Consider the following 26,158-nt stretch of genomic DNA (forward strand, 5'->3'; position numbering starts at 1 on the left):
GCAACAAATCTCCCACGCAAATACACTCGTGTTTATTGAGCTTTTTAGGAGGAAAAAACCCAAAAAGAAAAGCACCTACTCTTAATAAAATCAATGTTTTTGGTAATGTATTGCTTATTTGGTTTTGCACAGTAACAATAGGCTATAAAATAATTTAATCTGAATGCAGTTGTATAGGCTACTACCACATTGTCATGCATAGTCTACATAATTAATTGGCCTGTACCTGCCTTTATGTTTTAGAAATGAAATTTTCGTATCGATGCATATTTGACATATCAGACATAAACAGTGTCTGTTGTGTTTTCATAGTGTCTGTGGCCATCACCCCAATATGATAAGATCTTTTCGTGTGTCTTAAAATATAAAGGCTAGCCTACCACAAATATAGCAAATAAAAAAGTAGGCTACTGTACGGTATTATATACAGACATAAGTTCATAAATTTAAATATAAGGGCTATTATATATTACAATATAAGCCTATACGTTACGATAATTATAATGACATATTAAGTATAATTTATTCATGCTGTCGCTAATGAAGCCTAAGTAACTAAATTGGCAAAGGAGAAAAATATTAAGGAAAGCACAGACTGCATCGTTTGAACTGTAGGCTATAGTTAGTTCGCTGTAGAGGTTTCACGTGACCATAGTCCATCTCGTGTTGTTGATGTGGAATCTTATATCTATCTCTCTCCGTTTCCCCTCCTTCCCTCTGTTTCCGAGTCCGTCTGCTTGTATCTTAGCGCAGATGAAAGGCAGTGAGGGAAACTGAGACGGTCTCTGCGCGAGCGGCACTATAGCATAATTGGAGCGCGTGAGCTGGCGTGATGCGTCTGAGGGTATCGGGTCACTGGCCCCTTCTATCAGCCGGACCGATGACAAGAAGAAATGAGCCACAGCGAGCGCAGCGTCAGCTTTCGTGTGAATGAACAATTCCGCGTCATTTGGCGTACCAGTCGCGCGGAATCCTCGTATTGAGCCGCATTATGTCCGGTGGCTCGTGCGCTGCGGGTGCCGGACGCTGTCTCGCGACGCTCGGGCTGCTGGTCCTCGTGCAGATGCCCGGGGCCCTGACGTCCGACGCGGAGAGCGATTGTTTGTCTGAAGACGACAAAGGATGCGAAGGTGCGCAAATACAGAAACACACGCTCTTTATTTACTGTTGTTGCGTGAATTTAGGCTGTTTTTAAATGAAGCTCGATGTGAATAGGCTGTAGGGTGTATAATCCATTTACCTAATCCAAACCATAAACGTGCACTGGCGTATGTACATGTACATTTATTTGTAAAAATGTAGTCTCTTTATGCAAAGAGGTTTTAAGTAAAGGTACCGTTTATGGAAATCTCCTGATGAAAAAAACGCTTAAATAGTCAAATGTCATTCGGAGTCTAGGAAAACAGAACCCGTCCTTGCTGGAAGTAATGTTTTTATAGTCATTAATGGCAAAATTAAAATACAAGGAGGATAAGGATAAAATACAACATAAAGAGGAAAAATTTTATCAGCGAACATTTTTTGAAGCGATGATAATAGTAAATAAAAGGCAGAGGCAAAATAGTTTACGTTTATTTACCCATTATGCGAATTACGTTTGATACATAATTTCATAATCTCATTAATGCCAAAAAATCACAGTGAAAAATAACTGTAAAATCTAAAAAGAAAGAAAAAAAGATTAAAAAAGATAAATAATTTTTATTTTTTTTCTCTTTTTCTAATTATTTATTACAAGGGTGATAATGATGCTTTATTTCACTATTAAACGAATATTTGTTGGGTCCATACCATTTGAAAATTAATTTAAATATGGCAACATAACATTGGCTCTGAAATATTAAATAAATCTCTGACAGAGACTATATTAGCCAATCACTAATATAGTTCATAGTTAATAAGAATGCTGACATCCTCCATAGCAAGGTCAGCCCCGCCCTCACTTTTATACTTCTTTCTATTCCCAGTAAAAGTTTGTCTCAGCAACTTTGTGAATATGTTTTTAGAGAAAACTCCTAGCTAAAAATCTTTGCTGCTATTTAGGAGAAAACTCTTTGTTTTGAATGTTTTAAGGGCCCTGGTCTGATAAGCATCTTTAATGTAGGTTTTCGTGTTTTCGACAAACACAGTGATGACTTTGACTGTGTGTGTTTTGTTTTAGGTCTGTCTGAGAGGAAAGGTGACCTTCACGTGTGTGATGAATACAGTTGTTCGTTCGGAGGGATATGCAGGTACAACGGATCACACCTGGAGTGTCTTTGTCTGTATCAGGTTTGTTCTGCTGCCGTGGACGATGCTACATAAGCTCTCAGTTACTATCTTGATTGCGACAGTGACGTAGTTCAATGTTCATTGTTTCTTTCAGTGTCCGCAGAGCTTTGCTCCAGTCTGTGGGTCCGATGGTAACACATACCATAGCGAATGTTTCCTAAGACAAGCTGCCTGTGAACAGCAGACCGCAATCACTGTAATTACAGAAGGACACTGTCACGCCGGTTAGCAAAAATACTACATCAAACGCTTTACAAAAATAGCAGTTAAACACAAAATCATTGCTTCTCGCTTATGCACCACATTTTTCGCTCTACGCTGATGTTTTGCTTTGAAATACAAGCCTAAGCAACTGAGACGTTTGGGGTGTTAGTGTAAGGAACAGTACTGAACCTACACACAAACACATAAAAACATACGGATTTTCAGCTAATTTAGTCACATAACTCATGTTTGTATTGCATATTTTGTTGCATTACTGAAATTACTGATTTTTTGTGTTAATAAACAGACATGGCATTTTATGTTTATGCCTTTCCTTAGATGCTGAGTCGGCATCAGGAGATACAGGTATTCAATCATTATTGTTATTACAGTATTTATTCATTTTATTAATCATATTATTATTGTTTGCTATCAGAACATCTGAGCTTTTAAGCAGTTAATGGTTAAGAGAGAGAAAATATTTACATTTATTGCCATTTGATAAATAAAGTTGGCATGAAAGTCTTATTGGGAACGATTAATCCATGCACATGTTTCCTGTCATATTTCAGTCTTCTGTTTTTTCTTCTCCAATCAGAAAGTGATAAGTAAGTAAGTATGTTTGTGTGTAGATCTGGAGAATTCGGGACTGGAGCCCAGTAGATTTTCCAAGTGTTCTAGCTGCAGATTCGGAGCAGAGTGTGATGAAGACTCCGAAGGCATTTGGTTAGTTAACATGCGATTTGTGTTGGTGCTTAAGCAACCAAAATTTCTTTAATATTGATGTTTGAATAAAGCACTCTATTTGTAGTGTTTTATAAAATTCTGCTGTAAATAATTATGAAATCCTGCTACAGAGGCAAACATGCAAACGTTATGAATTTCTTTTGCAGGTGTGTGTGTAATATAGACTGCAGTGGATACAATTTGAATCCGGTGTGTGGATCGGATGGACTGTCTTACAGTAATCCATGTCAGATCAGAGAAGCATCCTGCTTGAAACAATCTCAGATTGATGTGAAATACCTTGGACAATGTCCAGGTAAACACACACATGCTCGCAAACAAACCGCACCTCAGTAAACACATATAATGTCAAATATTTACCGTATTTAGAACGACATGAGCGTGTTTGATTCATCCTATAGATTCAGTGGATCTAGAGGGCGGAGTAACTGTGGGCGGAGCAATGCCCTGTGCTGAAATCAACAGCAGCTTTTGTCTGCATGGAACCTGTGAGATGAACAACGGCCTGGCAACTTGCAAGTATGACCCTAAAACATGCACAAATCATGTGTTGTAGCTAACTGGATGTATATGAATGAGGTCTTATAGGTATATGGGGTTAACGCGTTTCGGTCTTGTTGTTAAGGTGTGATCTGGGGTTCTCCGGTGTGCAGTGTGAGCGAAGGGACTTCAGTGAATTATACGTGGTGCCCAATGGACAGAAGCTTCAATACGTCCTGATTGCTGTAATCATCGCTGCTGTACAGATCAGCATCATCATCGCTATCATAATATGCATCACAAGGTAAAAATCGCCTCGCGTGCACACAAGCATGGACCAAATAAAATGTTAATATAAGAATAAGCAAACATGTCACACACTCACCAGTCCTCAAAACTGCTGTCTTTAGGATTCATCCGAAAAAGCCACGAGGTCGTCTTCAGAAACAGAACCTGGGACACTTTCCCAAAGATGGAGGACGTATGATTGAATAGCTGCTGATTATTTTAATACAAACACAAAAAACTGCACAACTATCTTTTTGACTTTAGTATTTCAGTGGCCTTATTTGACCCTATCACCTTTTTTATTTTAAAATCTCTACATTTCTCTACTTTTCTCTCCCCTTTTCTTGCCGTCTCTCTCTCTCTCTCTCACTTTCTTACTGGTCCAAATGCAGTAAATCCACATGGTGAAATGTTTATATTAGTAAATTATTACATTTTATGAACAAAATGTAAGCGAGTCTTGCCATACAAAACATCTTAGCATGATACTAGTGTTTGAGTGTTTGTATGTATATTTTTGAGGAGACTGTTTGCTATAACTTTCATAAAGTATGAGATTTATGACTGGAGGACAATATAATGGCCCTAAAAATTCCATACATTTACACTGACTGAGGGCCCAGAATTATATCAACACTTTGTGGTGGACTTTTTAAACTTTGGCCAGTAAGCAACCACCCAGAACACCATTAAAACCACATAGAAACATGCAAAAATAAAAAAATAAACCTTCCAGAAAGCTTTAGCAACTATATACTAAATACAATAGCTGGGGGTCAGAGGTTAAAGCAAATCAGAAAATATTTGTAAAGGCCATATTTACTATAGTTTGTTGTTTCCTATTCATACTTTGCCTTCTATCCACATTATATTTAACGTAAGAGCGGGTCTGGCCATTTTTAACGTGAATGTGCAAGGTTTCCGGTGTCAGACAACTCCAGTTTTTTACCTGTATAAAAAACAGTCCAATATGCTGCTTGATGTTACAAACCAGTATTTGTTATTATATGTTTTTTAATGTATTATTGTAATCAGAAATTCACTGGTCTATTTACTGCACTTTGTTATTCTTAATTTTTTTTTTACACATAGTGGCTAATATTGGAAGTCTCGCACATTCACAGAAAAAAGTTTACTTTTACTTTTACTTACCACGTAGAAAAATAAAGTTGGGAAAAACATTAAATAATTTTCATTTTGCAAACGTACAGCAGCACAATCTGAAAACCAAGTAAAACAAAGCCTTTTCCAGTTGAATCCCTCTAAAGCGGATTTTCATAATGTGTGACTGTCAAATTCTGTGCGTTTATCAGTCTTATAAAGTCTGTTTGTAAGTGACTTGCTTTTATAAGAAGGTCTGTATAATTTTGCATGTCAAATCTGTAAACTCAGCAGACATTTATAAAGTTGGTTTAAAAGAAAACCTTATTGTTTTTGTATTTTGCTTTGCCTGGGTATTTTTATTTCTAACATACTGGTATATTTCAGTGGCTCAAAATGCATGCTGGGAGATGCAGTTTTCGATTGTCAGCTTGCCCGAATGTGAGGTCAGAGGTCAAAACACCTCCAAGGTCAGTTTACACTGTGTGTGTGTGTGCGTTCCACAGCTGTTGGCTTCAGTTGAGTTGATGGTATGTCACAGGGGGGCGGATTTATAAAAGTAAGTCCACCTCATCACACAAACACCCACATTTGCGCTCTAGATCAATGTCTCTGCCATTTGAGGTATTTCAGAGTTGAGAGAGTGACACGTATCATGCATATCCACAAGACTCCCTGACACATGCACACAATACGGGAACGTTTGCATTAATGGGGCTTTCCAGTGCTTCTGTGATACAGCTTCCAAAAATGTCTCCGTGTCCTCTTACAGTTGTATTTATATCCATGCATTTCTATCTGTGTGTGTGAACAGGGGTGGAGTTTGTCAGATTCCGCTGGGGTCTCTCTTTTGGAGTGTCGGTTTCTCTCTGTACTGTGTGTTTGATTCCCGTCTGGCCCTTTACCCATCTCTGGCCCGGCAGCTTTACTTTCAGGGACGTGTGACAGGGAGAATCGGAGATGGAAAAGAGAGGAGACGTAATGCTGGGGGTCGAGGATGAATCTGGACAGCCCGTCTCGGCCTTGTCGATTCTGTCTCTACTGGAACGCGTGTCCACGATCATCGATGGCGTTCAGGCCAGCCAGCAGCGCATGGAGGAGCGACAGCAGCAGCTCGAAAGCTCGGTGAGCGCCGTCCAATCCGAGCTTCTCAAACTAGCGCGTGACCATGGCGCCACGGCCACGACCGTTGACAAACTGCTCCAGAAAGCCCGTCGCGTGAGCGCCCACGTTAAAGAAGTACGTTCCCGCGTGGAGAAACAAAACGTGCGCGTGAAGAAAGTGGAAACTACACAAGATGAGCTGCTCACCCGCAACAAATTCAGGGTTGTCATCTACCAGGTAAACACATTCCTAACTACCACTGCATGTGTGTTATGGGCGACTGAGGGTGTGGCTCTATCCTGGTGGCATTTAACAGCAAGTTGGCACTGAAATCTCACACAATGCAACAGGAGGCGCTCTTGAGTATTTCCTTTCAGAGCTGATTGGCTAACTATTTCTGTTAGTGTGTCAGATGAGTAATATAAAGATATTTTTGATATTTCCATTCAAGAGGCTTCCAGAAAGAGGAACTGTGAGTGACACGGGGCCTTAAGGGGATAGTCCACCAGGATGATTACTTACTCCTCTTGTTGTCTTTTATTAAGATATTTTGTAGGATTTTGGTAAACAAAGGGTTTCAGGTTCCAGTGACTTACATATCATGGAAAAAAATTAAAATCTGAATGGCTATTGAAGTCAATGGGACCTGAAACCTTTTGGTTACCAAAATTCTTAAAAATATCCTCTTTTGCATTCCAAAAAATCAGGTTTGGAGTGACATGAGGGTTAGTAAATATAATGGAATTTTTATTTTTGAGTCGACTATCTCCTTAACATTATATAACAGGGGTGTATTTCCCAAAAGCAAGTGTGGTCTCAAGTTCTGTCATTAACAATAGAGTTCAAAGAAACTAATAACCATAGTTAGCTAACAATTCTTTAGAGAAACACATTCCAGATTAGTAGTTGTCCATTGTGGTTTTGTCTATTTCGTCTTATTGTTCAATTTTCAAACAATTTACATTTGGTGCCCCGATCCTGAATACATGATTCAGCTGATGATTTGATTCAGTTCTTCTAAGTAGCAATGCACAGAGGCTTGCAAATTTCTCACTCTGTAGTGCAACACTTCAATATGCAGAATTAATTATTAGAGAATATATGTGACATAATAAATTTGTCTAAATTAGGCTTTTAGACAGTGTGTGAGACAGTATTTAGCATGTGTGTTTGTGTATGGTTATTCTGAGGTTTCCTAATATAGAGCTGCACACACAGCTGAAGACACTCTTTAAGGCCATTCCCTGAATAGGGAGTTAATACATACACATACATAGACATCCATTCTTACAGTCTGCAGAAATGCTCTCAAGGGAAGGGTAATTTCATGTAATAAGACTTCAGACTGACATGAAACGTAGTCTCCGTTGCTTGTTAAGGCAAAGAAACGCCCACTTAAACAGAAAGAGACTTTGTAAATGTGTAATTGATAATACCACAGCTGTTGATTAGCACTCCAAATTTAACTCAACACTAAAACGTAAAATTAGTGGAAAATGCATGTAGGCCTTGTGATCAGATATTGTAGACATAATTTTAAAAATAGAGAGAAAGAATATAGTAGAAAAATCTGACTCAAACTTTCAGATGGACTGATAAAAACTTTCCCAAGGAAGGTTAAAATCCAACTGTGGATTTTAACTTTTTTTTCATGCAATGTAACATTACATCAATTTCATCATCTTATTCGCATCGTTGTGACCCTTTCAAAGACCCTTCAAAGCAGAAAATATATAGGTAAACTTGAAGGGATAATTCAGACAAAAATGAAAATTCTGTAATTATTATTTTAAACTGAAGATTTCCTAATTTTGTTGATACAATAAAAGTCAATGGGGTCCACTGCTGTTTGTTACACCACTGACTTTCACTGTATGGTCAAAAACTGTTCTCTAAAACATCTTTTATTAAATAAAGACAATTAAGTATGTGAGTTGTATTTTGTTACTGGACCAATATTTAGACTGTAACACATATTTATGTTTCAGTGTAAACGGCATCTATATAGATTTTTTTCATTTTTTAAATAAACATTTCAGTCTAAATATGGTGATAAGTAAACTAGTGTGTGGTAATAAGCTCAGTGATTCTTGAATTAAGTTGCAAGAAAGCATCAAAAATCCAAGCCTCCAGCAATGCTGTTAATTGCAATTTCTAAACATAGTTTTATAGACACAAAGAGCACAGACTTCCTCTCCATGACCTTCTGGGTTAGACTGGTGGAAGATGGCTAGGTGAAAGATGAAGATGTGTGTGAGGACTGGTGAGTGTGTTTTCCTACTGAATAATGTTCTTTCTCTTCTGTCTTTAACTGCAGGGTGAAACTGAAGTGCCCTCTGTTGCTGTCACCAAGACTCCTAAAGGGGAGGGGCTTGCTAACTTGGAGGTGGAGCCAGATGAGTATGAAATCCCTGCTGACCTGTCATCCGATGAAGAGTACATGGTGGTAGAGGAGGCGGAGTCTTCCCGGGGTGCCCGTCTGAAACAAAGCGGGTTAAAAGGCATTGAGAACATCAAAGCTGCATTTTCCAAAGAGAGCATGAGCAAGACCCGAGAGAAGACGCGAGAAAACCTCAGCAAGACCAAGGAGAGCCTTAGTAAGACGGGCCAGACGCTCGGAACCAAATTCAACACCTTGGGGGAGAAGATCGTGCCCCCTGAGCAGCGAGAGAAGATCCGTCAGAGCAGCGAGAGGCTGAAGGAGAACATCGCTAAGAAAGCACCCAATAAAGAATCGTTCAAAATCAAGCTGAAGAAGGAGCGTACGGTCGCTGAGGGCCAGGAGGGAGCAGATGCGGAGCCTGCTGTGACTCCTCCCAAAGGCAGGAAGTCTAGCCCAGATGTGACCTACACAGAGGTGGTTACCGAGAACAAGAGGGAAGGTCCAGTATCAGAAGAGGGAGCAACTCGTATCCAAGAGGACTGAAAACAGCAGTTCACCACAGAAACTGTGGGGAATTGGAAAGAAAAAGTATATAGAATGCAGAGAAAGAAAGTAGTTATTTAGAAAGAGGAATAAAGGTTGATTTTTCATAAAAAAATGTGCTCCAATGTGAGAGTGTATGAGAATGTGTGTGTTGGGTAGCTAAATTAATGAAAGAGTTCAAGCACTAGATGTGTTTGTATCATTTCTGTTACCGTAAGCCACATGTGAAATATATTAAAATGTGAAAATGCGTGCGGTCTAATGTGTCGTTTTACTCTGCACTTGTGTCTTGGAGTAAGGATGACTTTGTCCAAAGCACCGGTAGTTAAGCTGGGGACTGAATCTCAGTTACAGTCAGTGAATATCAGAGAACATTTGGATCGCCAAACGTTTGCGTTAATACACACACCAACATATAGAGACAGAGACTGGCAAAGTGAAAGAAAGTTTGACCCATCAGCCAAAAAAAGATCTCTTGGAATTAATCTCAACAGCTGAGCGGCTCTGCCCAGCACATAGCAACCTAACATGAGGAACACACTGGCACACAGTTCATCGAAAGACAACTAAACACTATAATGCATGCTCATATTTCAGTTCAATTTTAAGCTTGTATAGTTCTGATGTAAAATAAATAATATTTTTGAAAGAAAGAATGCATTAAATTAAATAAGTTAATAAGCAAATAAATGCTGTTCCTTCGAATTTGGAAGAGGTAATTATTGTAAATTCAACTTCTTCATTACAGTAAATAATATATTATCTCCCCCAGAGATCATTTTTAACAAAAAAAATAAAATATTATTTTATAATAAGTTATTCACTATTCACAAACTTTGTTATCATAGGCTATCATGCAACATTAGCACATATTATATTATATTATATTATATTAATATTTCTTCTCCCCTACAGAGTGTGGCAGCACTTAGATTCTCATAAAACCCTCAGCACGTTTCGTCAAACATTTATATGAATATATGATATATTATATAATATTAATATATTAAAATTATACAGGTTTTTTTTAACCATCTTGGTTCAGTACTTTTATTTTGTTTCTTACCATGTCCGGTGTGTGACGTCATTCCTGGCGACAGTAACTACAACATCTCGAATCCGCTTTTGCAGGACTGATATAAAATAAGACGGAGAGAAGGAGAAAAGGGTGTACATGAGCCTGTTTGCATTTTTGAGCGATGTTTAACGTTTAAAACCACGTCGCCTCGACAGTAGCTTGTTGGAGGTGAATAGAGGCAGCCATGGCGGAGGAAGAGGAGCGCGGACCCGGTTCGGTCTATCAGATGTTTGTGCTAATGGAGGATCTTCTGGATAAACTCAAGGTTTTGGATTATGAACAGCATGTTCTGGATAAACACAACATCAAACCCCTTTCCAGGTGAGGACTGTAGAAACGCTATTTCATATCTAATATATAAGGCATGATCATGTTTATGTTTTTCTGACACAAACATTAATTAGGTTTATAGGTTTATATTATATATTATGTAGGTTTATATTAGGTTTTTAACAGTTAACTTGTAAAAAAAAAAATCAAAAACATGTTGCATCTTCTAATATTGACATATACAATATATATAATCTCTCTCTCTCTCTCTCTCTCTATATATATATATATATATATATATATATATATATATATATATATATATATATATATATATATATATATATATATATATATATATATATATATATATATATATATATATATATATACTACTACTATATATATATATATATATATATATACTGTATATATATATATATATATATATATATATATATATATATATATATATATATATATATATATATATACATATATATTCCATATATATAAAACAAAATTTTTTCTCTGTTTTTCAGGCATTATTTTGTCTCTAGTCCTCATGTGTTGTCAAATCCTGGAGAGCAGTTCTATATGTTCAGTGTAATTGCTGCCTGGTTGATTTCTCTGTGCGGGCGTCCGTTTGACACACCGCAGGAGTACGATGACCCCAACGCCACCGTCTCCAACATACTGTCTGAGCTGCGTGCTCTGGTGAGACATGATGATGACACCCTCACAAGTGTGTGTAACAGTATGTGGGTTTCTTAATTATGACTGTATATCTGTTTTTCGTAGGGAGGCCAGGTTGATTTCCCCCCATCTAAGCTGAAGTCTGGTTCTGGAGAGCATGTCTGTTATGTTCTAGATCAGCTGGTAGAAAAGGCGCTAAAGAGTAAAGGATTCAGTTGGAACAGGTAACAGCACACACACACGCTGGTTTAGATCTTATACGAATTCTTGTAATATTCAAGAGGGTTCTCAAACTTTCTGTTTGTTTAAATTTTCTGTATGTTCCCACTATATGCTTACTAACACAGCTGGTTTTCTCTTTCTATCAGGCCAATGTACCCGTCTGTGGAGGTGGAAGATGACTGTGTGCAGGAAGATGATGCTGAGCTCACACTTAGTAAAGTTGAAGAAGAAATGACAGTGAGTCAATGTCAAACTCTATTCTAAGCTTCACCCTGAAATTTAAGCTTTCATTTCTTGTGCGTTTGTATTAGCAGTTTTTTCAGTGTTTGAGTCATTTAGCGCAGAAAGAATATGTTATGATTTCCAGGAGTTCTGAGTAATTATATGTTGTATTTTTTTGCAATTTATGTGACCTACATTAAAAATCTACTTCTCCTAATGTAAATGTTTAATTATATCACCCAGTCCTTATTCACACAGTAAAACAAAGACATGACTTTGAATCACGCACACAAACTCATGTGTAAAGTGAGTGACAGTGAGTCACACACACACACACACTCATTAAAATGTGCATCTTCAGCAGGAGGATGAGGAGTATGAGGAAGAAGATTGCCTTGATTTAGACGCATTGAAGACCAGAACCAATCAGAGTGTGAGTTTTGTTTGAAATACCAGTAGATGCATTTTATGTGTTGATAAAATATAAACCTGAAAGGAATAATTACTTTCTTTTTTCTCTGGAGATGGTATACTTCAGGGGTGCCCAAACTTTTTTGTGTGGGGATCTATTTTTCAAATGAGAAACTCACAAAGATCTACCAAGTGAAAAATAAATAACTAATGAAATACAAAAAAAAAAAAATATATATATATATATATATATATATATATATATATTATATATATTATATATTTATATATAATAAATAAGTAAATAGGCCTAAAAAATATTTGCTGGGATATATATATATCTTTATATTGTATTAATTACATTTTTCATTTTAAAAAATCAAAAAGCACAAACTTTTCTATTCACTAAAACCTTTGTATTTTTGTGTTGTTGTTGTTGTTGTTTTTTTTTCAACAAAGCAAATTTAAGGTAGATTTAAACATATGTTCTTTTTTGCAAACAAAACTTTAGGCTACTAGTGTGACACTGGCTTTTTTTTTGTCTAGCTGAGAGCTGTAATTTGCGCATTATATTCTCATACAGCGGTATGATTATTTAAAATATTTTCATTATTTAAATTTGAAATTAAATTACGTTAAATTTTACGTTTAAGTTATCTTGCACCCCCCAGTGCTATCTACAAGCAATGCCTCCGAGATCGACCTACTAGGCACCCCTGGTTTAGTTGTTTCATATGTAAGATGGTATCAGTGCATGTGCTACAAGTCATGAAGCCCACAGTCTTTTACATTAAGTTAAGAGAGATGTTTGCTAATATCTTAAAGAACTACTATACAATATTTGATCAAATATGAACAGTAAAAGACAACTGGTAGATGTGTGTGTTCAGGAACTTAGCGGATCGAGGCCTGCGGTGGTTCTCGAGTCAGATGTTGATGCTGCTCAGTGGAATCTGGAGGTGGAGCGAGTTCTTCCACAACTCAAAGTCACCATTCGGACCGACAACAAGGTCTTAAATACTTCCATCTTTAATCATAGCATAGTGACGAGAGGCTCTGATTGACATACTGCTTAATGTTTTTCAGGATTGGAGAATTCATGTTGATCAAATGCATCAACATCAGGACGGCATCAACACATCCTTGCTAGACGCCAAGGTCATCCATCCATCGCTCATTTTTAAAAATATACACTGCCTTCCAAAAGTTTGGAAACACCCTAGGAAAGATTTGGACAATATCGTCATGAATCCTTTATAATTTGTGATCATTTTGCACTGATTTTATTACATAAACAATTTATACATAGAAAAAAAAACTACATTTTTCATTAATAAAACTATCCATCATTAGCAGCTATTGCAGCTCTTTATAATCTGGGCATTCGAGCTGTCAGTTTACTCAAACATTGACTTGATATATTACTCCAAGCCTCCTGAAGGATTGCCCAAAGATGATTCACACTGCTTGGACACTTCTTACGGACATCACGGTCCAGTTCCTTCCGTAGTACCGTCGACTGTGACGTGTATATTGCCATTATTATGTAATCAAAATGAAAATTATTATTGCTGGTCTTCAATGATAATGTCAGGTTACTTTAATGTATAGTATTTGCACCAATGAATGCTAAGGATTTATGCTAATATCATCCAAAACCACACATTGCCAGTGGTGTTTCCAGACTTTTGGAGGGCAGTGTATATTTAATGTGCATAATAATGTGAACCATTAAGTTTAAATATGCATATGCGTGGATGTTCCCAGGGCTGTCTGTTTAAGTTGAGGGAGGACATCAGTAAAACACTAGAGAAAGTGAGCAGTCGTGAGAAATATCTCAACACACAGCTTGAACATCTTATTTCAGAATACCGCCAGGCACAAGCACAGCTAAACAAGGTGAACATCTCGACCAATGAAGACCTAAAACAATATTACTATCCTTGAACCAATCAAAAGATAGGATGTCAAATGTTGTGTGTGTTTTTTTCCCCCTCAGGTAAAGGAGCTTTATCAGCAAGCCAGTGGAGGCGTCACAGAGAGAACCAGGATTCTGGCTGAAGTGAGTCTATAAACAACAATACAGTCACACTGTATTATTATTATTGCAAATATCTAATAATCAATTGGTTTCCACATAGCAGCAAAAAACAGAAATTGACATGTCTCATAATGCTGTATATAACCGTATTATGCCCACATATCTACACATTATTCAAATAACATTCATAAATTGTATTTATTTTTTTTCTTCAGATCAGCGAAGAGCTAGAAAAAGTCAAACAGGAAATGGAAGAGAAAGGCAGCAGCATGTCGGATGGAGGTAAACCACACACACAGCAAGCTATGCTTGATGTAGTTTGCTTATATGAGCTGTAGTTTCTGTTTGTTATAGGGTTGCTTCACTCAAAAATGAAAATTTATATTAGAAATGAAATGTATATTATTTATATTGTCCCTCACACAGCTCCAGGGGGTGAATAAAGGCCTCCTGTAGAGAATCCATGCATTTTTCTAAAAGATGAATGTCCATATTTCAAATGTAATGAACAGTTTGCTCTCACTAAAGTATTCTAAAGTGTATACAGCAAAATCCTGCTTAGTTCCATGGAAAGGCTTGCAGGGGTCTAGACAGTTCTTAATATAACTCTGATTGGATTCATCTGAAAGAAAAAAAAGTCATACATACCTAGGATGCTTCAAATGTAAGCAAAACAGCCTACTTTTAATTTTTGCATGAAGTAACCCTTTAATGTGTTCTGTGTTGCAGCTCCGGTGGTGAAGATCCGTCAGAGCCTGACCAAGCTGAAGCAGGAGATTGAGCAGATGGACGTTCGGATGGGAGTGGTGGAGCACACGTTACTGCAAGCCAAACTCCGAGAGAAAAACAACATGACCAGAGACATGCACGCTACACACCTCTTAGAGCCCAACACACAGACTTACTGAGTCCCACACTCTGGTGATGCTGTATGTGTTGGGTTACATTTCATGTAAATATTTAGTTCAAATATGTTTTTTAAGTGTAAATCACGAAATATCTGAAATTGAACAATAAAGTGAATATTCTCACAACTGCAACCTTTGCTCTCAGAGTTTGTAGAAGTTTTAACTTGCGCAACTGTCTCCAGAGAAAGAGAGGGGTGTTGGTTACAGGACCCTGAGCTGTTCCATGATGTCATCCTCACACACTGCAGAGAAACACTAGAGATTATTGTGGTCTGCACATACCCAAGTTATCAGCCCACATCCTGAGGAAACCTGTTGTCTGTTTTCTGACGAAGAAACTTGAAACTTTCTATTTTGTGATTTCCAATATTTGAAGGAATTCTCCAGTGAAAAGGGCACACGTTTGCAACAACTGTAAATATAGTCCAAAAGATAAAATTCCTAATTATTATTATTAACGATCACATGAGCCATCTACAAATTAACAGTTTACAACAAAAATAAACTCAGAACTATTATTACAGGTTTGTATCTGTTTCCTGTTTATTTAAAAGACGATATTCTGAAGAATAAACTAAATAAGTCCATTGCTACAGTTGACGTTTGGTTAAATATGCCCTTCAAAACATATTATTTTGTGCTCAGAATAAGAAAGACACCCTTACAGGGTTTAGGAGGACACGAGGGTGAATAAATGATGTGCAGAATGACCTAAAAATATAAATACTTAATCATACAAACTAATGCATGCATTACAACTTGTGCGCAAATATGCATTCACACGTATGTGAAATTATGCAATAATTTGATCAAATACATTTGCATTACTGATGCACTGCTGTATTCTTCAGAGAAGTTTTGTTTTGAACAGTGCCCCCTTCCCTTCTCTCTCTCTCTCTCTCTCTCTCTCTCTCTCTCAGAAGGCGTGGTTCTTCATGAATGTCAGTGACACCATTTGTAGGTAACAGACTCGCATTCTCCACGGTTTAGGTAAGCTGTTTTTCCTCTTGTTACTGAATCTTTGTATTTTCTTGCGTTTCGCGCGATAGAAGCGGAGCAGACACGGAGCTAAAGAACGCGGCGAGAGGAAACCGGATGTTAGCATCGCATCACGCTTCAGCGTAATCACTTTGTAGGCTATATTATGTGGGATTTTAGATTTATTCCATTGTATGATTATCAAATAAAGTAAAAAAACTTGATATGTGAGTGAATGTTCCGTGTCTGCTTCTGGCCGCGCAACAAAGACTCGAGGAGCGTCGCGTCTGAAAGCAGAATTAATCTAACAGAGCATGAAAACAACGAGGACGCCAGATTCCGTGTAAATATCTATAAAAAAAGAATTATTTGGAGTAAAATAGAATACATTTTTATGATATCCCGTTTATAATATATTAATAATAAATAAGTCACATTATTACAGTCACGCAATATTAGTTATGTATTGATAAAATTGCATTGTAGACCAAATATATATTTTTAAAGATATTTATAAAACTAAAAATCTTACAAAACAAAAAAAACCTTAAATGAAACAGATATTCGATCAGTAATAATAGAAGTAACGGCGACACAGCTTTTGCGCCTATGTACAATATAATGTGAAATATATATATTTTTTTCTATTCAGTTGGTTAAATCACAATTTCTCATTATATAAGTGATTAGGCAAAAATGAAAATAATATAAATAGATAATTATGAAATAACAATTGCCAATAGAAATACTAATACTAGAGATACTTTTTTTTTTTTTTTAGGTCTGTTTGTGTTTGCTATGCGTGTGTGTGGTTTTGTGGTTGACACAATTCTGCAATAAGCTGTGATATTGAAGCTACCCGTTTTGCTTAGGCTCTGCTCCAATATCGACAGCATGCTTTATTTTCCTTATTTTATGTATTTGCATCGTTATGCTGAAATTGTTTTTCTTAAAGTTAAAGCCATTTTGCGTGTCTAGCTCAAAGAGACTACAGGAAGTGAGTGAGGGTTTGGGGACTTTCTGTTCAAACACAAACATAAGTTGCAGAAGTCTGTCATGTGATCACTGTGGGAACAGATTTGTAAGAAAAACAAATGAGCTGCTTTGTGCGTCTCTGGAGAAAGAGAGAGAGAGAGAGGGCATGTGTTATTGTACTCCCTCATTCTTTGCCGTTAGTCTCCTCTGCTTCTCTGATAGCAGCTGCAGTGTTCATACATGCACAGCACTCTATTCAGCCAATCATTTTATTTCCAGCCAGGAAGCGGTTAACAGGAAGTACAGTTTGAGGTCTCCACCTACTTTGCCAGCATCATCCCCATTTAGATCATCATGGCTTCCTGATCCCCCTCCCCATCCCACTCCCTTTATATTCTGTCAGACACCTCTCCCCATTTTACATCAAATGATTTGTTTTATTTCATAAAATATTTTTTTGTAAATAAAATAACATTTATTGTAGAACAATTGCTCTTTTTTTATATAAAAAATTAACAGGGGAAAACATTTGATTTTAGATTTTCTTTTTTAGATACTTAGGAGAAATACTCATTTGACCTAATTTCCTTAAACATTTATTGCACAAAATTCAATTCAATTCAAAATTTTTGTCAAATATTTTCAACAGACTTCAACAGAGATCATTTTAAGAATTTATCCTTTCCATTGTTTTTCATTGACAGTTCTTTATCTTAATCATGGATCTGTGAATATTGTTATGATCTTATGTTACTCACCTTATCTTTTTTTAATTCTTTGCTATCTGCATTTGTTAGTGGTTTTTATAGATATGTATGTGTGTGTGTGTGTGTGTGTGTGTGTGTGTGTGTGTGTGTGTTTATTTTTGCTTTTGTTTTATCTTAGTTGTTGCAAAGATAAAACAAAGGTTGTCTGTATTCAGACAACCTATAGTAATATAACTATTACTTAAGACTTTCTTGAAACACCCACATTTGCATATACTAATGAAAATAAACCACATTAGTAACTACAGTAGTTTAATTTATGTTTTTGTTGTTGCATGAACTTAATGTAAAGGATGGAATTATTATTAAATATATTAATCAATCAATCAGTTGTCGCACATGAGCAGTTCTTTTATATTTATAAATTATGTGCATTCATCATTACTGTTTTATACCGTTATCAGTATAATCATTTTTATTTATTTAGCTTTTATTTTATCTTTTTGTTATAGTATGTTTTTCACGTTGCACAACCTAAACCTGGCAAGGAATTATTCTAGAAAATCACGTGAAGAACGAAACAAAATATTATAGTATAATATATTATTATAGTACACTGTAAAAAGTAATACCTAGATCTAACTTATAAAAAGTGAGGCAAGTGGCTGCATTGGATGTTTTAAGTTGAGTCAACTTGCAGTCTTTTTTTAAGTATAATAAACACAGTAACATTACTTAATACAAATGCAACAAAATCAAGTTGAGGTAACTAATAGTACTAGTATTACTTAGATAAACCTACTTTTCTTGGTACAGGTAACTTATTTATGGGTTGCTACAAGCAACCTGTACTCATTTTAATTAGGTTTAATGAACTTTATGTTTTTAGTAAAATTAATCTAATCATATTTGAATAAACATTTTAATTGAGTCCTGACTATACCTCAGAAAAGAAATTTAAATGTTTATATTCTAAACCCTACAGTGATTAACTTTATATAAACAGACTGTCAATAACAATTACAAAATCAATTGAAGAAGAAAAAAAGATAGGATAGACTGAAGACAACATTTATTCAGTGTCAACCAGTGTCACATTTAACAGTGACTACAAAACAGGCCATTAATGTGGCTGCACATGTACACAATAATATAAAACAAACATTGTGTAAGTGTAATTTCAACCTGTTCTGAACAGTTAAGTGAAATAGCCAAACTGCCCAATCTGCAATGTTTAGATAAATGTAACTGTGAGCCATAACATCACATTGTATTGTCAAAAACAAACGAAAAAAGAAAATCTGTAAGATTTTTGTATTTTAAATCAAAATACTTGTAAAATTCAGAGACTTGTAAAATGATGGCAAACAATGTCAGATGTCATTGAGAAAACATCTAAGATAACTTAATGAGGAGATTGGTATACTTGGATGATGGCTTAGGACGCATGGGGTCCAATCCCACAAACAGCCTCTGATATATCTCGAATGTGTACACCAACTTTGGGGATACTTGAGGTCGAGGGCATATGTAAGTCCAAACAAGAGGCAGCATGCTTTCGACAGGTTTGGCACACCTCTGACCACGGGCTTTCCTTCTATGATAATTCCAATTGTGTCGGGATGATGGCACATGTAAATTTTCAGTGGGCAACTGCCAAGCTCAGCCTGCACCTCGCTTTCATCATGACTCTATTGGTGAAACAAACAAACAAAAAATAATCAAGAGTTAGGTCAGATGAACAGCCAATGAGAGCAGACAGGTAAAAGACAGAAAAGACACTAAGTCAAAATTTTACTTTTGTTGCTAAAGGTGGTGAATATTAGATACTTTGCAATTTTACCTATGTTTTACTTACCTGGGAATAGTTATAGCTGCAATTGTATCTTTTCTTAATTTTTCTTACCTGAATATGAAGCTTGAAGACCCTCAGGTAACAAAAGTGCTTGGGTATCTAAAGACCAGGAAAATACATGTTAGAATAAAGTTAAAAATCAGTTGTAAATGTAATTGATTTAAGTAATAGGTTAGACATAGTTTTGCAGAATAATTCTTTGCAGAATAAAAAAACGTGAATCAAATCTCTAAAATCAGACAGAGAAGTCTAAACATACATCTCTACAGTCAGTTCTGTGCATCTACTTTAGTAATGCAAAAGTATAATAACATGATCTCTGATTTGCCCATAAAACTATTGCCTGAAGGCTCTAAACTGCGACCGTTTCGATCACATATAACGGAGGGCATTTGTGCAACTAATTAATACCTAAGTATTTGCGTTTTTAAACAAGTCCATCCTAAATGTTGTAACAGTGGCGATGTTAGCAGGTGCTGCTAGTAACAGGTGAGCCACTGCTATCAAATTCACTAGCATCTCTGCTGCTGATAACGCAGCTGCAAAGCCCACCGGAGACCGCATTGTTAATATGAAATGAAATAAGTTCTGTAGTCATGGCTACTATGTGTTTTAAGGCTACTTTGGCTTTAATTTTACCAATAATATCATTTTTAACCGTTAGTTAAGCGTTAACTTAAACTAGCCTAGTACTAATGTTAACTTAGGTTAACTTTTACCTTAGCGTTTAATGTCCAATATTTTCATTATCAGAACGGCCGTTGTCGGCTTGTCGTGTGCAGGATAGCTGGCTATACAGTGCAATTTGCAAACCTAACCTCAGCTCCCTAGTAGAGTAAGCGGCGATTTCGCGTGATTCTACATCAATCACTCGGTTAAATTTGCTCAACTTACCGTGTTAATCAGTCCCTGAAAAGATCCGCTGCAGCGTTCAAACAGTTGAAGTGTCGAAGATGCGGCATCTGCCTGGGCAAGTCCCCGCCAGTGAAAAATGGATAATGCCAACTACTAAAAATTTTAAAATATTTACGTTTGATGAACAAACCTGTCACACCGACAACTGCTCTAATAAATTGTGTATGTCAACTCACTTTTATAACATTTCTTGTACACAACAACCATATACAAATAACTACCCAAATAAATTGCAATAGCTTTACTTAAAATATATTGTTATATAAAAACTGATATATTTTAAGTAAAGAGGAAGTATATTAATACGTTTTAGTATAAAACAAATAAAATAAACTAGATTAAAACTATTTAAAGTATTTAAAACCTACTTTGTGGGTGTAGCACTTTTTACAGTGTATAATAATAAAGTTTAAAAATAGTTTCCCATGAGCTGTACACATGTGCTAAATTATGTACTACCAATTTCTGCGCAGAATGTAATTTTTTTGTTTATTTTTACAGGTTTAGCAGCAACGTGAGCCATGTCTTTCTTCTTTAAAGGAGCGGTTACAAGTATGTATGCCTTCATGTCATGTCTCACTCCCATTCTTCCTCTTGTCCACACATTCTTTGATAAGGCTGATGTTTGTTATAGGTTCTCCGGTTAAGACCAGGAGGCAGGAGGCTGAATATATTTGTCACAGGTACAGGAATGCAGACAAACAACAGCAACATATACTTAAAGAAAATAACAGGGAAAGCTTTTAAATATATGTGTAGTGCTTGTCTGTGCATTCATAAAAACCGCTGGTGTACTTGAATTCCGTTTCTCTCTTTCAGTCTTGACGCTTCCCACTTCTCTGACTCCTCCTTCGAGTGTTTCTCCACCAATCCGCTGACAGGCTCTGTGTGCGTGTGCCGCCGAAGCCCCCGTCTACTGGCCAATGGTTACTATGTGCTGACAGAGGACAGTTTCACCACAGATGACGAGGGTAACGTCACCCTGACTCCCTCACACACCAGCGTCTCATACAAAGAGAATCTTGTCCGGTGAGATTTATTACTGTTTGTTGTTGTTTGTGTGTGTGTGTGTGTGTGTGTGTGCATCTACATTCCAGATGTCCTATTCACTATATCTGTAAACATGTTCTGTGTTGTGACTATGCTAAATATTCACAGTATACTTTTCTTATCGGCTTTCTGATCTCATTTCTTAATTGATATTCAAAGACACGGCTTAGCAGAACTGTACTGGTAATATAAAGTATTGCAAAAAAATGAATACCTTTCTTTAAATATTGTTAAAACTACATAAAACAGTGAAATTTTCACTGCAACAGTTTTGAGGCAAAAAGAAATCGCACAAAGTTGTGCTGCCCCGCTGAAACACATGTTATTATTTAGGCTATCTATTTGAAGTTCATTTTTAGGCTATCTACTATCACTTCATTTGAAGTTTTTTAATTTTATTTGTGTATGTCTTGGGATAAAAAATGTCTTACATGCACTGGAATTTTAAATGTACATAAATCTGAAAGCCTAGCAATAATGCAACTCTGTGCATTATAGGGCAGACTATTACAAAAATTCCTCAGTTTTTTCAGGTGTTTTCTGAGCTGTTTTGTCATTGTCTCAGTGATATAAAAACACGTATTCTTTATTAATTAAGTGGTATTTAAATTACTATATTGTATTAAAATCAAGTATTGATATGACTAATTATTACAGTATTTAAATGTTTTTTTTCAGTACTGTATTTCCACTGGTTTAACTATATTGTTTTTCAAATACACTTGTGTTCAACTTTTACATACTGTATCAAAAAAAAAAGTTATGAGATATATAATGGTGCAAAAAAGAATGCCGTGAACCTCAATAACATGAATATCAAAGCAATATCAATCTGACATGAATTGATTTTGTATGTGTGTGCTTATTAGAATATTCAGACGAAAGCGCCGAGCAAAAAGATCACTGGCCAGCCTTTTTAGTGACATGAGCCAATCATGCCAATCCTGGTTTGAAGGAAGTGTATTTAGGAGATCTGACCCCGTCACTCCCCTCCAGTCATCATCATGGGAGGACAACAGCTATGAGATAAGCACACCCATCAGCTTCGCCTACGGTTAGAAGGCTTTTAGTTTTGGACTTCAACATCTTTGAAACGTCTAGCTTGCCTGTTCAGATTTTGTGAAAATGTTTGTTTCTTTATAGATCCCACAGATCCTGTTTCCTCCCCTGATAAAATGCCTTCTCAGACTCAGCTAGAAGAGGAGGAGCTTCCATGTGAGTCATGCTCCGCCCACGAACAATTCAACCAATCGGTGAGCGGCCTCCTGGATGTCCCTCCTCCATCCATGTGTCACATTAATAGTTATAGCTCATCCAGCAAGACGTCAGGTGAGAAAGTGCGAATGAAAGAGCTCCTTGCTTACTATTACTTTTTGATGAGTGTGGAAAAATAGAAACTATTTTAATGTGCTTTTTGTTTGTTTCAGAAACTGTTTTCTTGAAAGTTCTCCTTCTCATCCTAACTTTGTGCCTCTGCATTGCCATCTCCTCTGGGTAATAAAAACGTTTCCTCACAAAGTGATTACTCAAAAGAACTACCTATTTAGAAAGCATGTGATTTCGTGCACAGCCAGTAAAATTTCTGTCCATTTGGCTTGTTTGTTGTGAGAATGGGTGGAGCTTTACTTCTTATAGGTCATAATGGTTATCATAATCCTCACAGGTGGCTGCTGGGAGGTGTTTCTGCAGCAGTGGCGTTCATGGTTCTGCTTTCATCTATATGTGAGTAAACAAACTAATTCACTATTATACTTACACAATACGACATTTTCCTAAATTAAAAATATATTTATCAATGTAAAAAAAAAAATTGTAGCTTGGGACTTTTTATAAATATTTGGGTTCAGAATCAGGTGTTAATTGAAACTTTGTAGTTACAAAAATGTCTTTATTGTGTTTAATTTTTTTATTGTGTTAAATTGTGAGCTTATATATATATATATATATATATATATATATATATATATATATATATATATATATATATATATATATAAAGGTGCAAAATGATCATAATATTGTTTAAAGTTGTCCAAATAAAGTCCTCAAAATGAAGTTTTTGATATATTAACGGTAGGATGTTTAAAAAATATCTTCATGTAACATGATCATTACTTAATATCCTATAATACAATGTATTTTTGGCTACTGCTACAAATATACTTGTGCTACCTAAGACTACCTAAGGTTTTGTGATCCAGGGTTACATTATAGGAAAACACTCCCGTCAATCAGTCAGATAGAGTGGGAGGTCATCAGTTATTTTATAAACCTAACTTCTCCACTATTTATGAGTCAAATATTGTAAAATCATGCTCCCCGTCTCTCTCTCAGGTATGTCTAAACCTGGAACTGCAGTGCGTTGGAGGAGAGCAAAGACTGAGGTGAGAATCTCAATTCAGATGAATAACTCCTGACTCTAATAAAAAAATTGGACTCTAAATAACAAATTTAATCATCCATATTGTGTCTCCTCATCAGGATATCACCTCCAGGAACGAGTGAGGAGCAAACACACTCACACGCACAGAACTGTGTGAAGCCGTGTCCTGAGGAAGTGAGTGTGCGTGGACACATCCTGCATCAGCGTTAGAAATGAGTTATTGATTATTTTTGTAGCGGTGTTTTCACTGATCAGCTAAAGAGTTCTGAATATAATAATCACTGAAGGAGAGTGACAGAACCAGTGATGGCAGATGACTGTCACATTAAATTTTACATGCTTAAAATTGGCATGCATTTGTTTATAGACATATAAATGAAGAATGATAACTCAGTAAATGTTTGAGGATTTGATGTTCCTAAACGAAAGACAGGATTGCATTATGAGGGATTCTTTGAGTCAGTGGAGATGCCCTGCGTGACAGAGCATAGAAGTGAAATGTGTCAGTGGTGTGCGTGAATGCATCAGCTTGGCTTGGTTAGGCTCTTCAACATGGTGACCAGCTTGTCTTGTCAGATTATCAGATTCTAAAAAATATTTAATATTTAATATAATGTTATAATGACTTTGAAGGATATCTTTACCTTTTGAGAAGTTGTAGCAGAAGAAGTGCCACTTTAGCTTTGCACAGATGCCTCATATTTGTCAAGTGCCTTTGCTGTACGAAACAGGAAGAGTGTTATTGCCGTTTGCCTGGGTTAAAATCGCGTGCTGTGTGATTTAAGAGGGCTGAAATTTCAGGCAAAAAGTGCTGCTAAAAAGTGCCACAATAATTAGATTTATTATAAAAGCAGTGCACTTAAAATAGTATTTTAATTAGCCCTGTTTACAGGGAATTAGTGCTGCCAAAGGAGAACATGTTCTCGATTTACTGTATAGTAAGTGTATCTTTTTGTCATGTTCACGCAACTGCAATATTTTTATTAGGATGATATTTTTATCATTATTAGTCCAATGTTGTAGGAGGCAGCTCAGTTATGAAGTGCAAAGACATTCATGAGGAAACAAAAGCAAAGCAACGATAAAATATTTTTTTTAAAAATAGGAGCGTTTCAATTTTAGAGGTTTAAGCCTAAAAATCTGAAATCGAACATGTTTGAGACCAAGCCAAGGTGAATAAGTGAACTATCATTTATCTTAGCCAGTATAAATCTAATGTGTTTATATGAAGTGTATTGTCTTCAGTGTTTATTGTAAATGTTTTTGTAGTGTCCACGAGCAATGAAACAAGAATGAATATTGCTCTTTAAAAAGTCAATATTTAAGTGTTGCGTAGAAAATGTATTATTATGAGGGGCCAAGCACAGAAAGTTGAAAGGTCAGGATGCTGAAAGCATTGAAGCTGTTTCTCAGCAATACTGTATGTGACTTTGATATTAAAGGGCTGTCGAAGCCACCTATCGGGCAAAAGTTATAAGTAATTCTATTTATGGACAGTAAAGTGCTTGACCTTAAAGTCCTATCAGGAATGCTATGTCCAATCAGATTTACAAAACGAGTTTTTGTTGCTGTGCCTGGTCCTATAATCGCTGCTTGCAGCTATATTTATAATAATTAATATTGTTAATACAATCAGTAAGATGAGGGATATAAGCAATTAGTCCATTGTACCCCATTAGAAATGGGATAAAAATAATTGATTGGACCAAATTTCAATACCAAAGCGTGTTGTAAAATTAAGATCTTCCATTTCAGGACTCATAATGTGTTCACTGATTAGTAATCTGTTAACAAATTCAGTGTGTATTAATATAGAAAATATTCCCCTGCAGTTGAGCTTTGATGACTGCGGTGAACCTGTAACTGCATTTAACAATCTGTGTCACAAGAGAGCTAAAGACTAGCTCCAAATTGTAAAAACCTTAAAAAGTTATTATCTATTATTGTACTGCATGTGAAAGTAAAATGTGAAATTGTTGTGGTTCTTGTATACATTGTAAAATATAATCTTTAGAGGAAATGCATTTATGTAATTTGCACAACCCTAATTTGCCACGTTAGAACATATTAAAAGTATGAGTCGATAGGCCTTAAAGCAGATGTGTTTTTATAAGGTTAATAGTTTTACAGTGTATTTTGAAAAAAAAAACAACAACAATATTGTCCATTTTCAACAATAAAGTTTTAAACATCAATTTAATCATTTTTTTGCATTCTCTTTAAGACAGATTTTTTTTTAAAATAGTTCATACTGTATAAAATCACTGCAACTGATTGCTGTTGTTGCTCTTGTTAATGCAGTTAACATGTAATGGGCCTGCATTGA

At 36.1% G+C, this 26,158-nt stretch overlaps 4 protein-coding genes and 1 long non-coding RNA gene across 5 annotated transcripts; 4 read left to right on the plus strand and 1 right to left on the minus strand.

Moving 5' to 3' along the window:
• The first annotated feature begins 365 nt into the window (after nt 1–365).
• On the plus strand, nt 366–5,413 carry tmeff1a (transmembrane protein with EGF-like and two follistatin-like domains 1a). The gene is made up of 9 exons (XM_043253796.1): nt 366–1,130; nt 2,162–2,271; nt 2,366–2,495; nt 2,815–2,841; nt 3,108–3,201; nt 3,369–3,517; nt 3,624–3,741; nt 3,848–4,006; nt 4,113–5,413. Exons 1-9 carry the CDS (start codon nt 992–994, stop codon nt 4,195–4,197), a joined length of 1,011 nt encoding a protein of 336 aa, XP_043109731.1. The 5' UTR covers nt 366–991; the 3' UTR covers nt 4,198–5,413.
• Nucleotides 5,414–5,908: 495 nt separating this feature from the next.
• cavin4a (caveolae associated protein 4a) lies at nt 5,909–9,373 on the plus strand. The gene is made up of 2 exons (XM_043253811.1): nt 5,909–6,432; nt 8,513–9,373. The coding sequence occupies exons 1-2, from the start codon at nt 6,052–6,054 to the stop codon at nt 9,119–9,121; spliced, it is 990 nt and encodes a 329-aa protein (XP_043109746.1). The 5' UTR covers nt 5,909–6,051; the 3' UTR covers nt 9,122–9,373.
• An 825-nt stretch (nt 9,374–10,198) lies between these two features.
• On the plus strand, nt 10,199–15,101 carry ift57 (intraflagellar transport 57 homolog (Chlamydomonas)). Its single transcript, XM_043254491.1, has 11 exons — nt 10,199–10,520; nt 11,012–11,186; nt 11,271–11,389; nt 11,534–11,624; nt 11,971–12,042; nt 12,911–13,030; nt 13,107–13,178; nt 13,788–13,919; nt 14,020–14,082; nt 14,277–14,343; nt 14,791–15,101. The coding sequence occupies exons 1-11, from the start codon at nt 10,384–10,386 to the stop codon at nt 14,967–14,969; spliced, it is 1,227 nt and encodes a 408-aa protein (XP_043110426.1). The 5' UTR covers nt 10,199–10,383; the 3' UTR covers nt 14,970–15,101.
• Nucleotides 15,102–15,877: 776 nt separating this feature from the next.
• On the plus strand, nt 15,878–26,027 carry tmem71 (transmembrane protein 71). Its single transcript, XM_043257696.1, has 10 exons — nt 15,878–15,959; nt 20,901–20,951; nt 21,034–21,082; nt 21,219–21,428; nt 22,319–22,503; nt 22,593–22,778; nt 22,877–22,943; nt 23,113–23,171; nt 23,784–23,833; nt 23,931–26,027. Exons 2-10 carry the CDS (start codon nt 20,921–20,923, stop codon nt 23,952–23,954), a joined length of 861 nt encoding a protein of 286 aa, XP_043113631.1. The 5' UTR covers nt 15,878–15,959; nt 20,901–20,920; the 3' UTR covers nt 23,955–26,027.
• LOC122358009 lies at nt 19,139–20,871 on the minus strand. The gene is made up of 3 exons (XR_006252556.1): nt 20,379–20,871; nt 19,536–19,583; nt 19,139–19,320 (listed from the first exon to the last, which is right to left on the minus strand). It is a non-coding gene; the product is annotated as an uncharacterized LOC122358009 (long non-coding RNA).
• Nucleotides 26,028–26,158: the final 131 nt, after the last annotated feature.

Source organism: Puntigrus tetrazona, chromosome 2 (assembly GCF_018831695.1).
Source record: "Puntigrus tetrazona isolate hp1 chromosome 2, ASM1883169v1, whole genome shotgun sequence".
NCBI lineage: Eukaryota > Metazoa > Chordata > Actinopteri > Cypriniformes > Cyprinidae > Puntigrus > Puntigrus tetrazona.

What these genes read in the sequence shown, in the direction of transcription:
- cavin4a (XM_043253811.1), top strand. Translation starts at nt 6,052, where the DNA reads ATGGAAAAGAGAGGAGACGTAATGCTGGGGGTCGAGGATGAATCTGGA. An exon ending in TCAGGGTTGTCATCTACCAG is followed by an intron (nt 6,433 to 8,512) that starts GTAAACACATTC and finishes CTTTAACTGCAG; the next exon opens with GGTGAAACTGAAGTGCCCTC.
- ift57 (XM_043254491.1), top strand. Translation starts at nt 10,384, where the DNA reads ATGGCGGAGGAAGAGGAGCGCGGACCCGGTTCGGTCTATCAGATGTTT. An exon ending in AACATCAAACCCCTTTCCAG is followed by an intron (nt 10,521 to 11,011) that starts GTGAGGACTGTA and finishes TCTGTTTTTCAG; the next exon opens with GCATTATTTTGTCTCTAGTC. An exon ending in AGACCAGAACCAATCAGAGT is followed by an intron (nt 12,043 to 12,910) that starts GTGAGTTTTGTT and finishes GTGTGTGTTCAG; the next exon opens with GAACTTAGCGGATCGAGGCC.
- tmem71 (XM_043257696.1), top strand. Translation starts at nt 20,921, where the DNA reads ATGTCTTTCTTCTTTAAAGGAGCGGTTACAA. An exon ending in CTCATCCAGCAAGACGTCAG is followed by an intron (nt 22,779 to 22,876) that starts GTGAGAAAGTGC and finishes TGTTTGTTTCAG; the next exon opens with AAACTGTTTTCTTGAAAGTT. An exon ending in GGTTCTGCTTTCATCTATAT is followed by an intron (nt 23,172 to 23,783) that starts GTGAGTAAACAA and finishes TCTCTCTCTCAG; the next exon opens with GTATGTCTAAACCTGGAACT.
- tmeff1a (XM_043253796.1), top strand. Translation starts at nt 992, where the DNA reads ATGTCCGGTGGCTCGTGCGCTGCGGGTGCCGGACGCTGTCTCGCGACG. An exon ending in GTCGGCATCAGGAGATACAG is followed by an intron (nt 2,842 to 3,107) that starts GTATTCAATCAT and finishes GTTTGTGTGTAG; the next exon opens with ATCTGGAGAATTCGGGACTG. An exon ending in ATCATAATATGCATCACAAG is followed by an intron (nt 4,007 to 4,112) that starts GTAAAAATCGCC and finishes TGCTGTCTTTAG; the next exon opens with GATTCATCCGAAAAAGCCAC.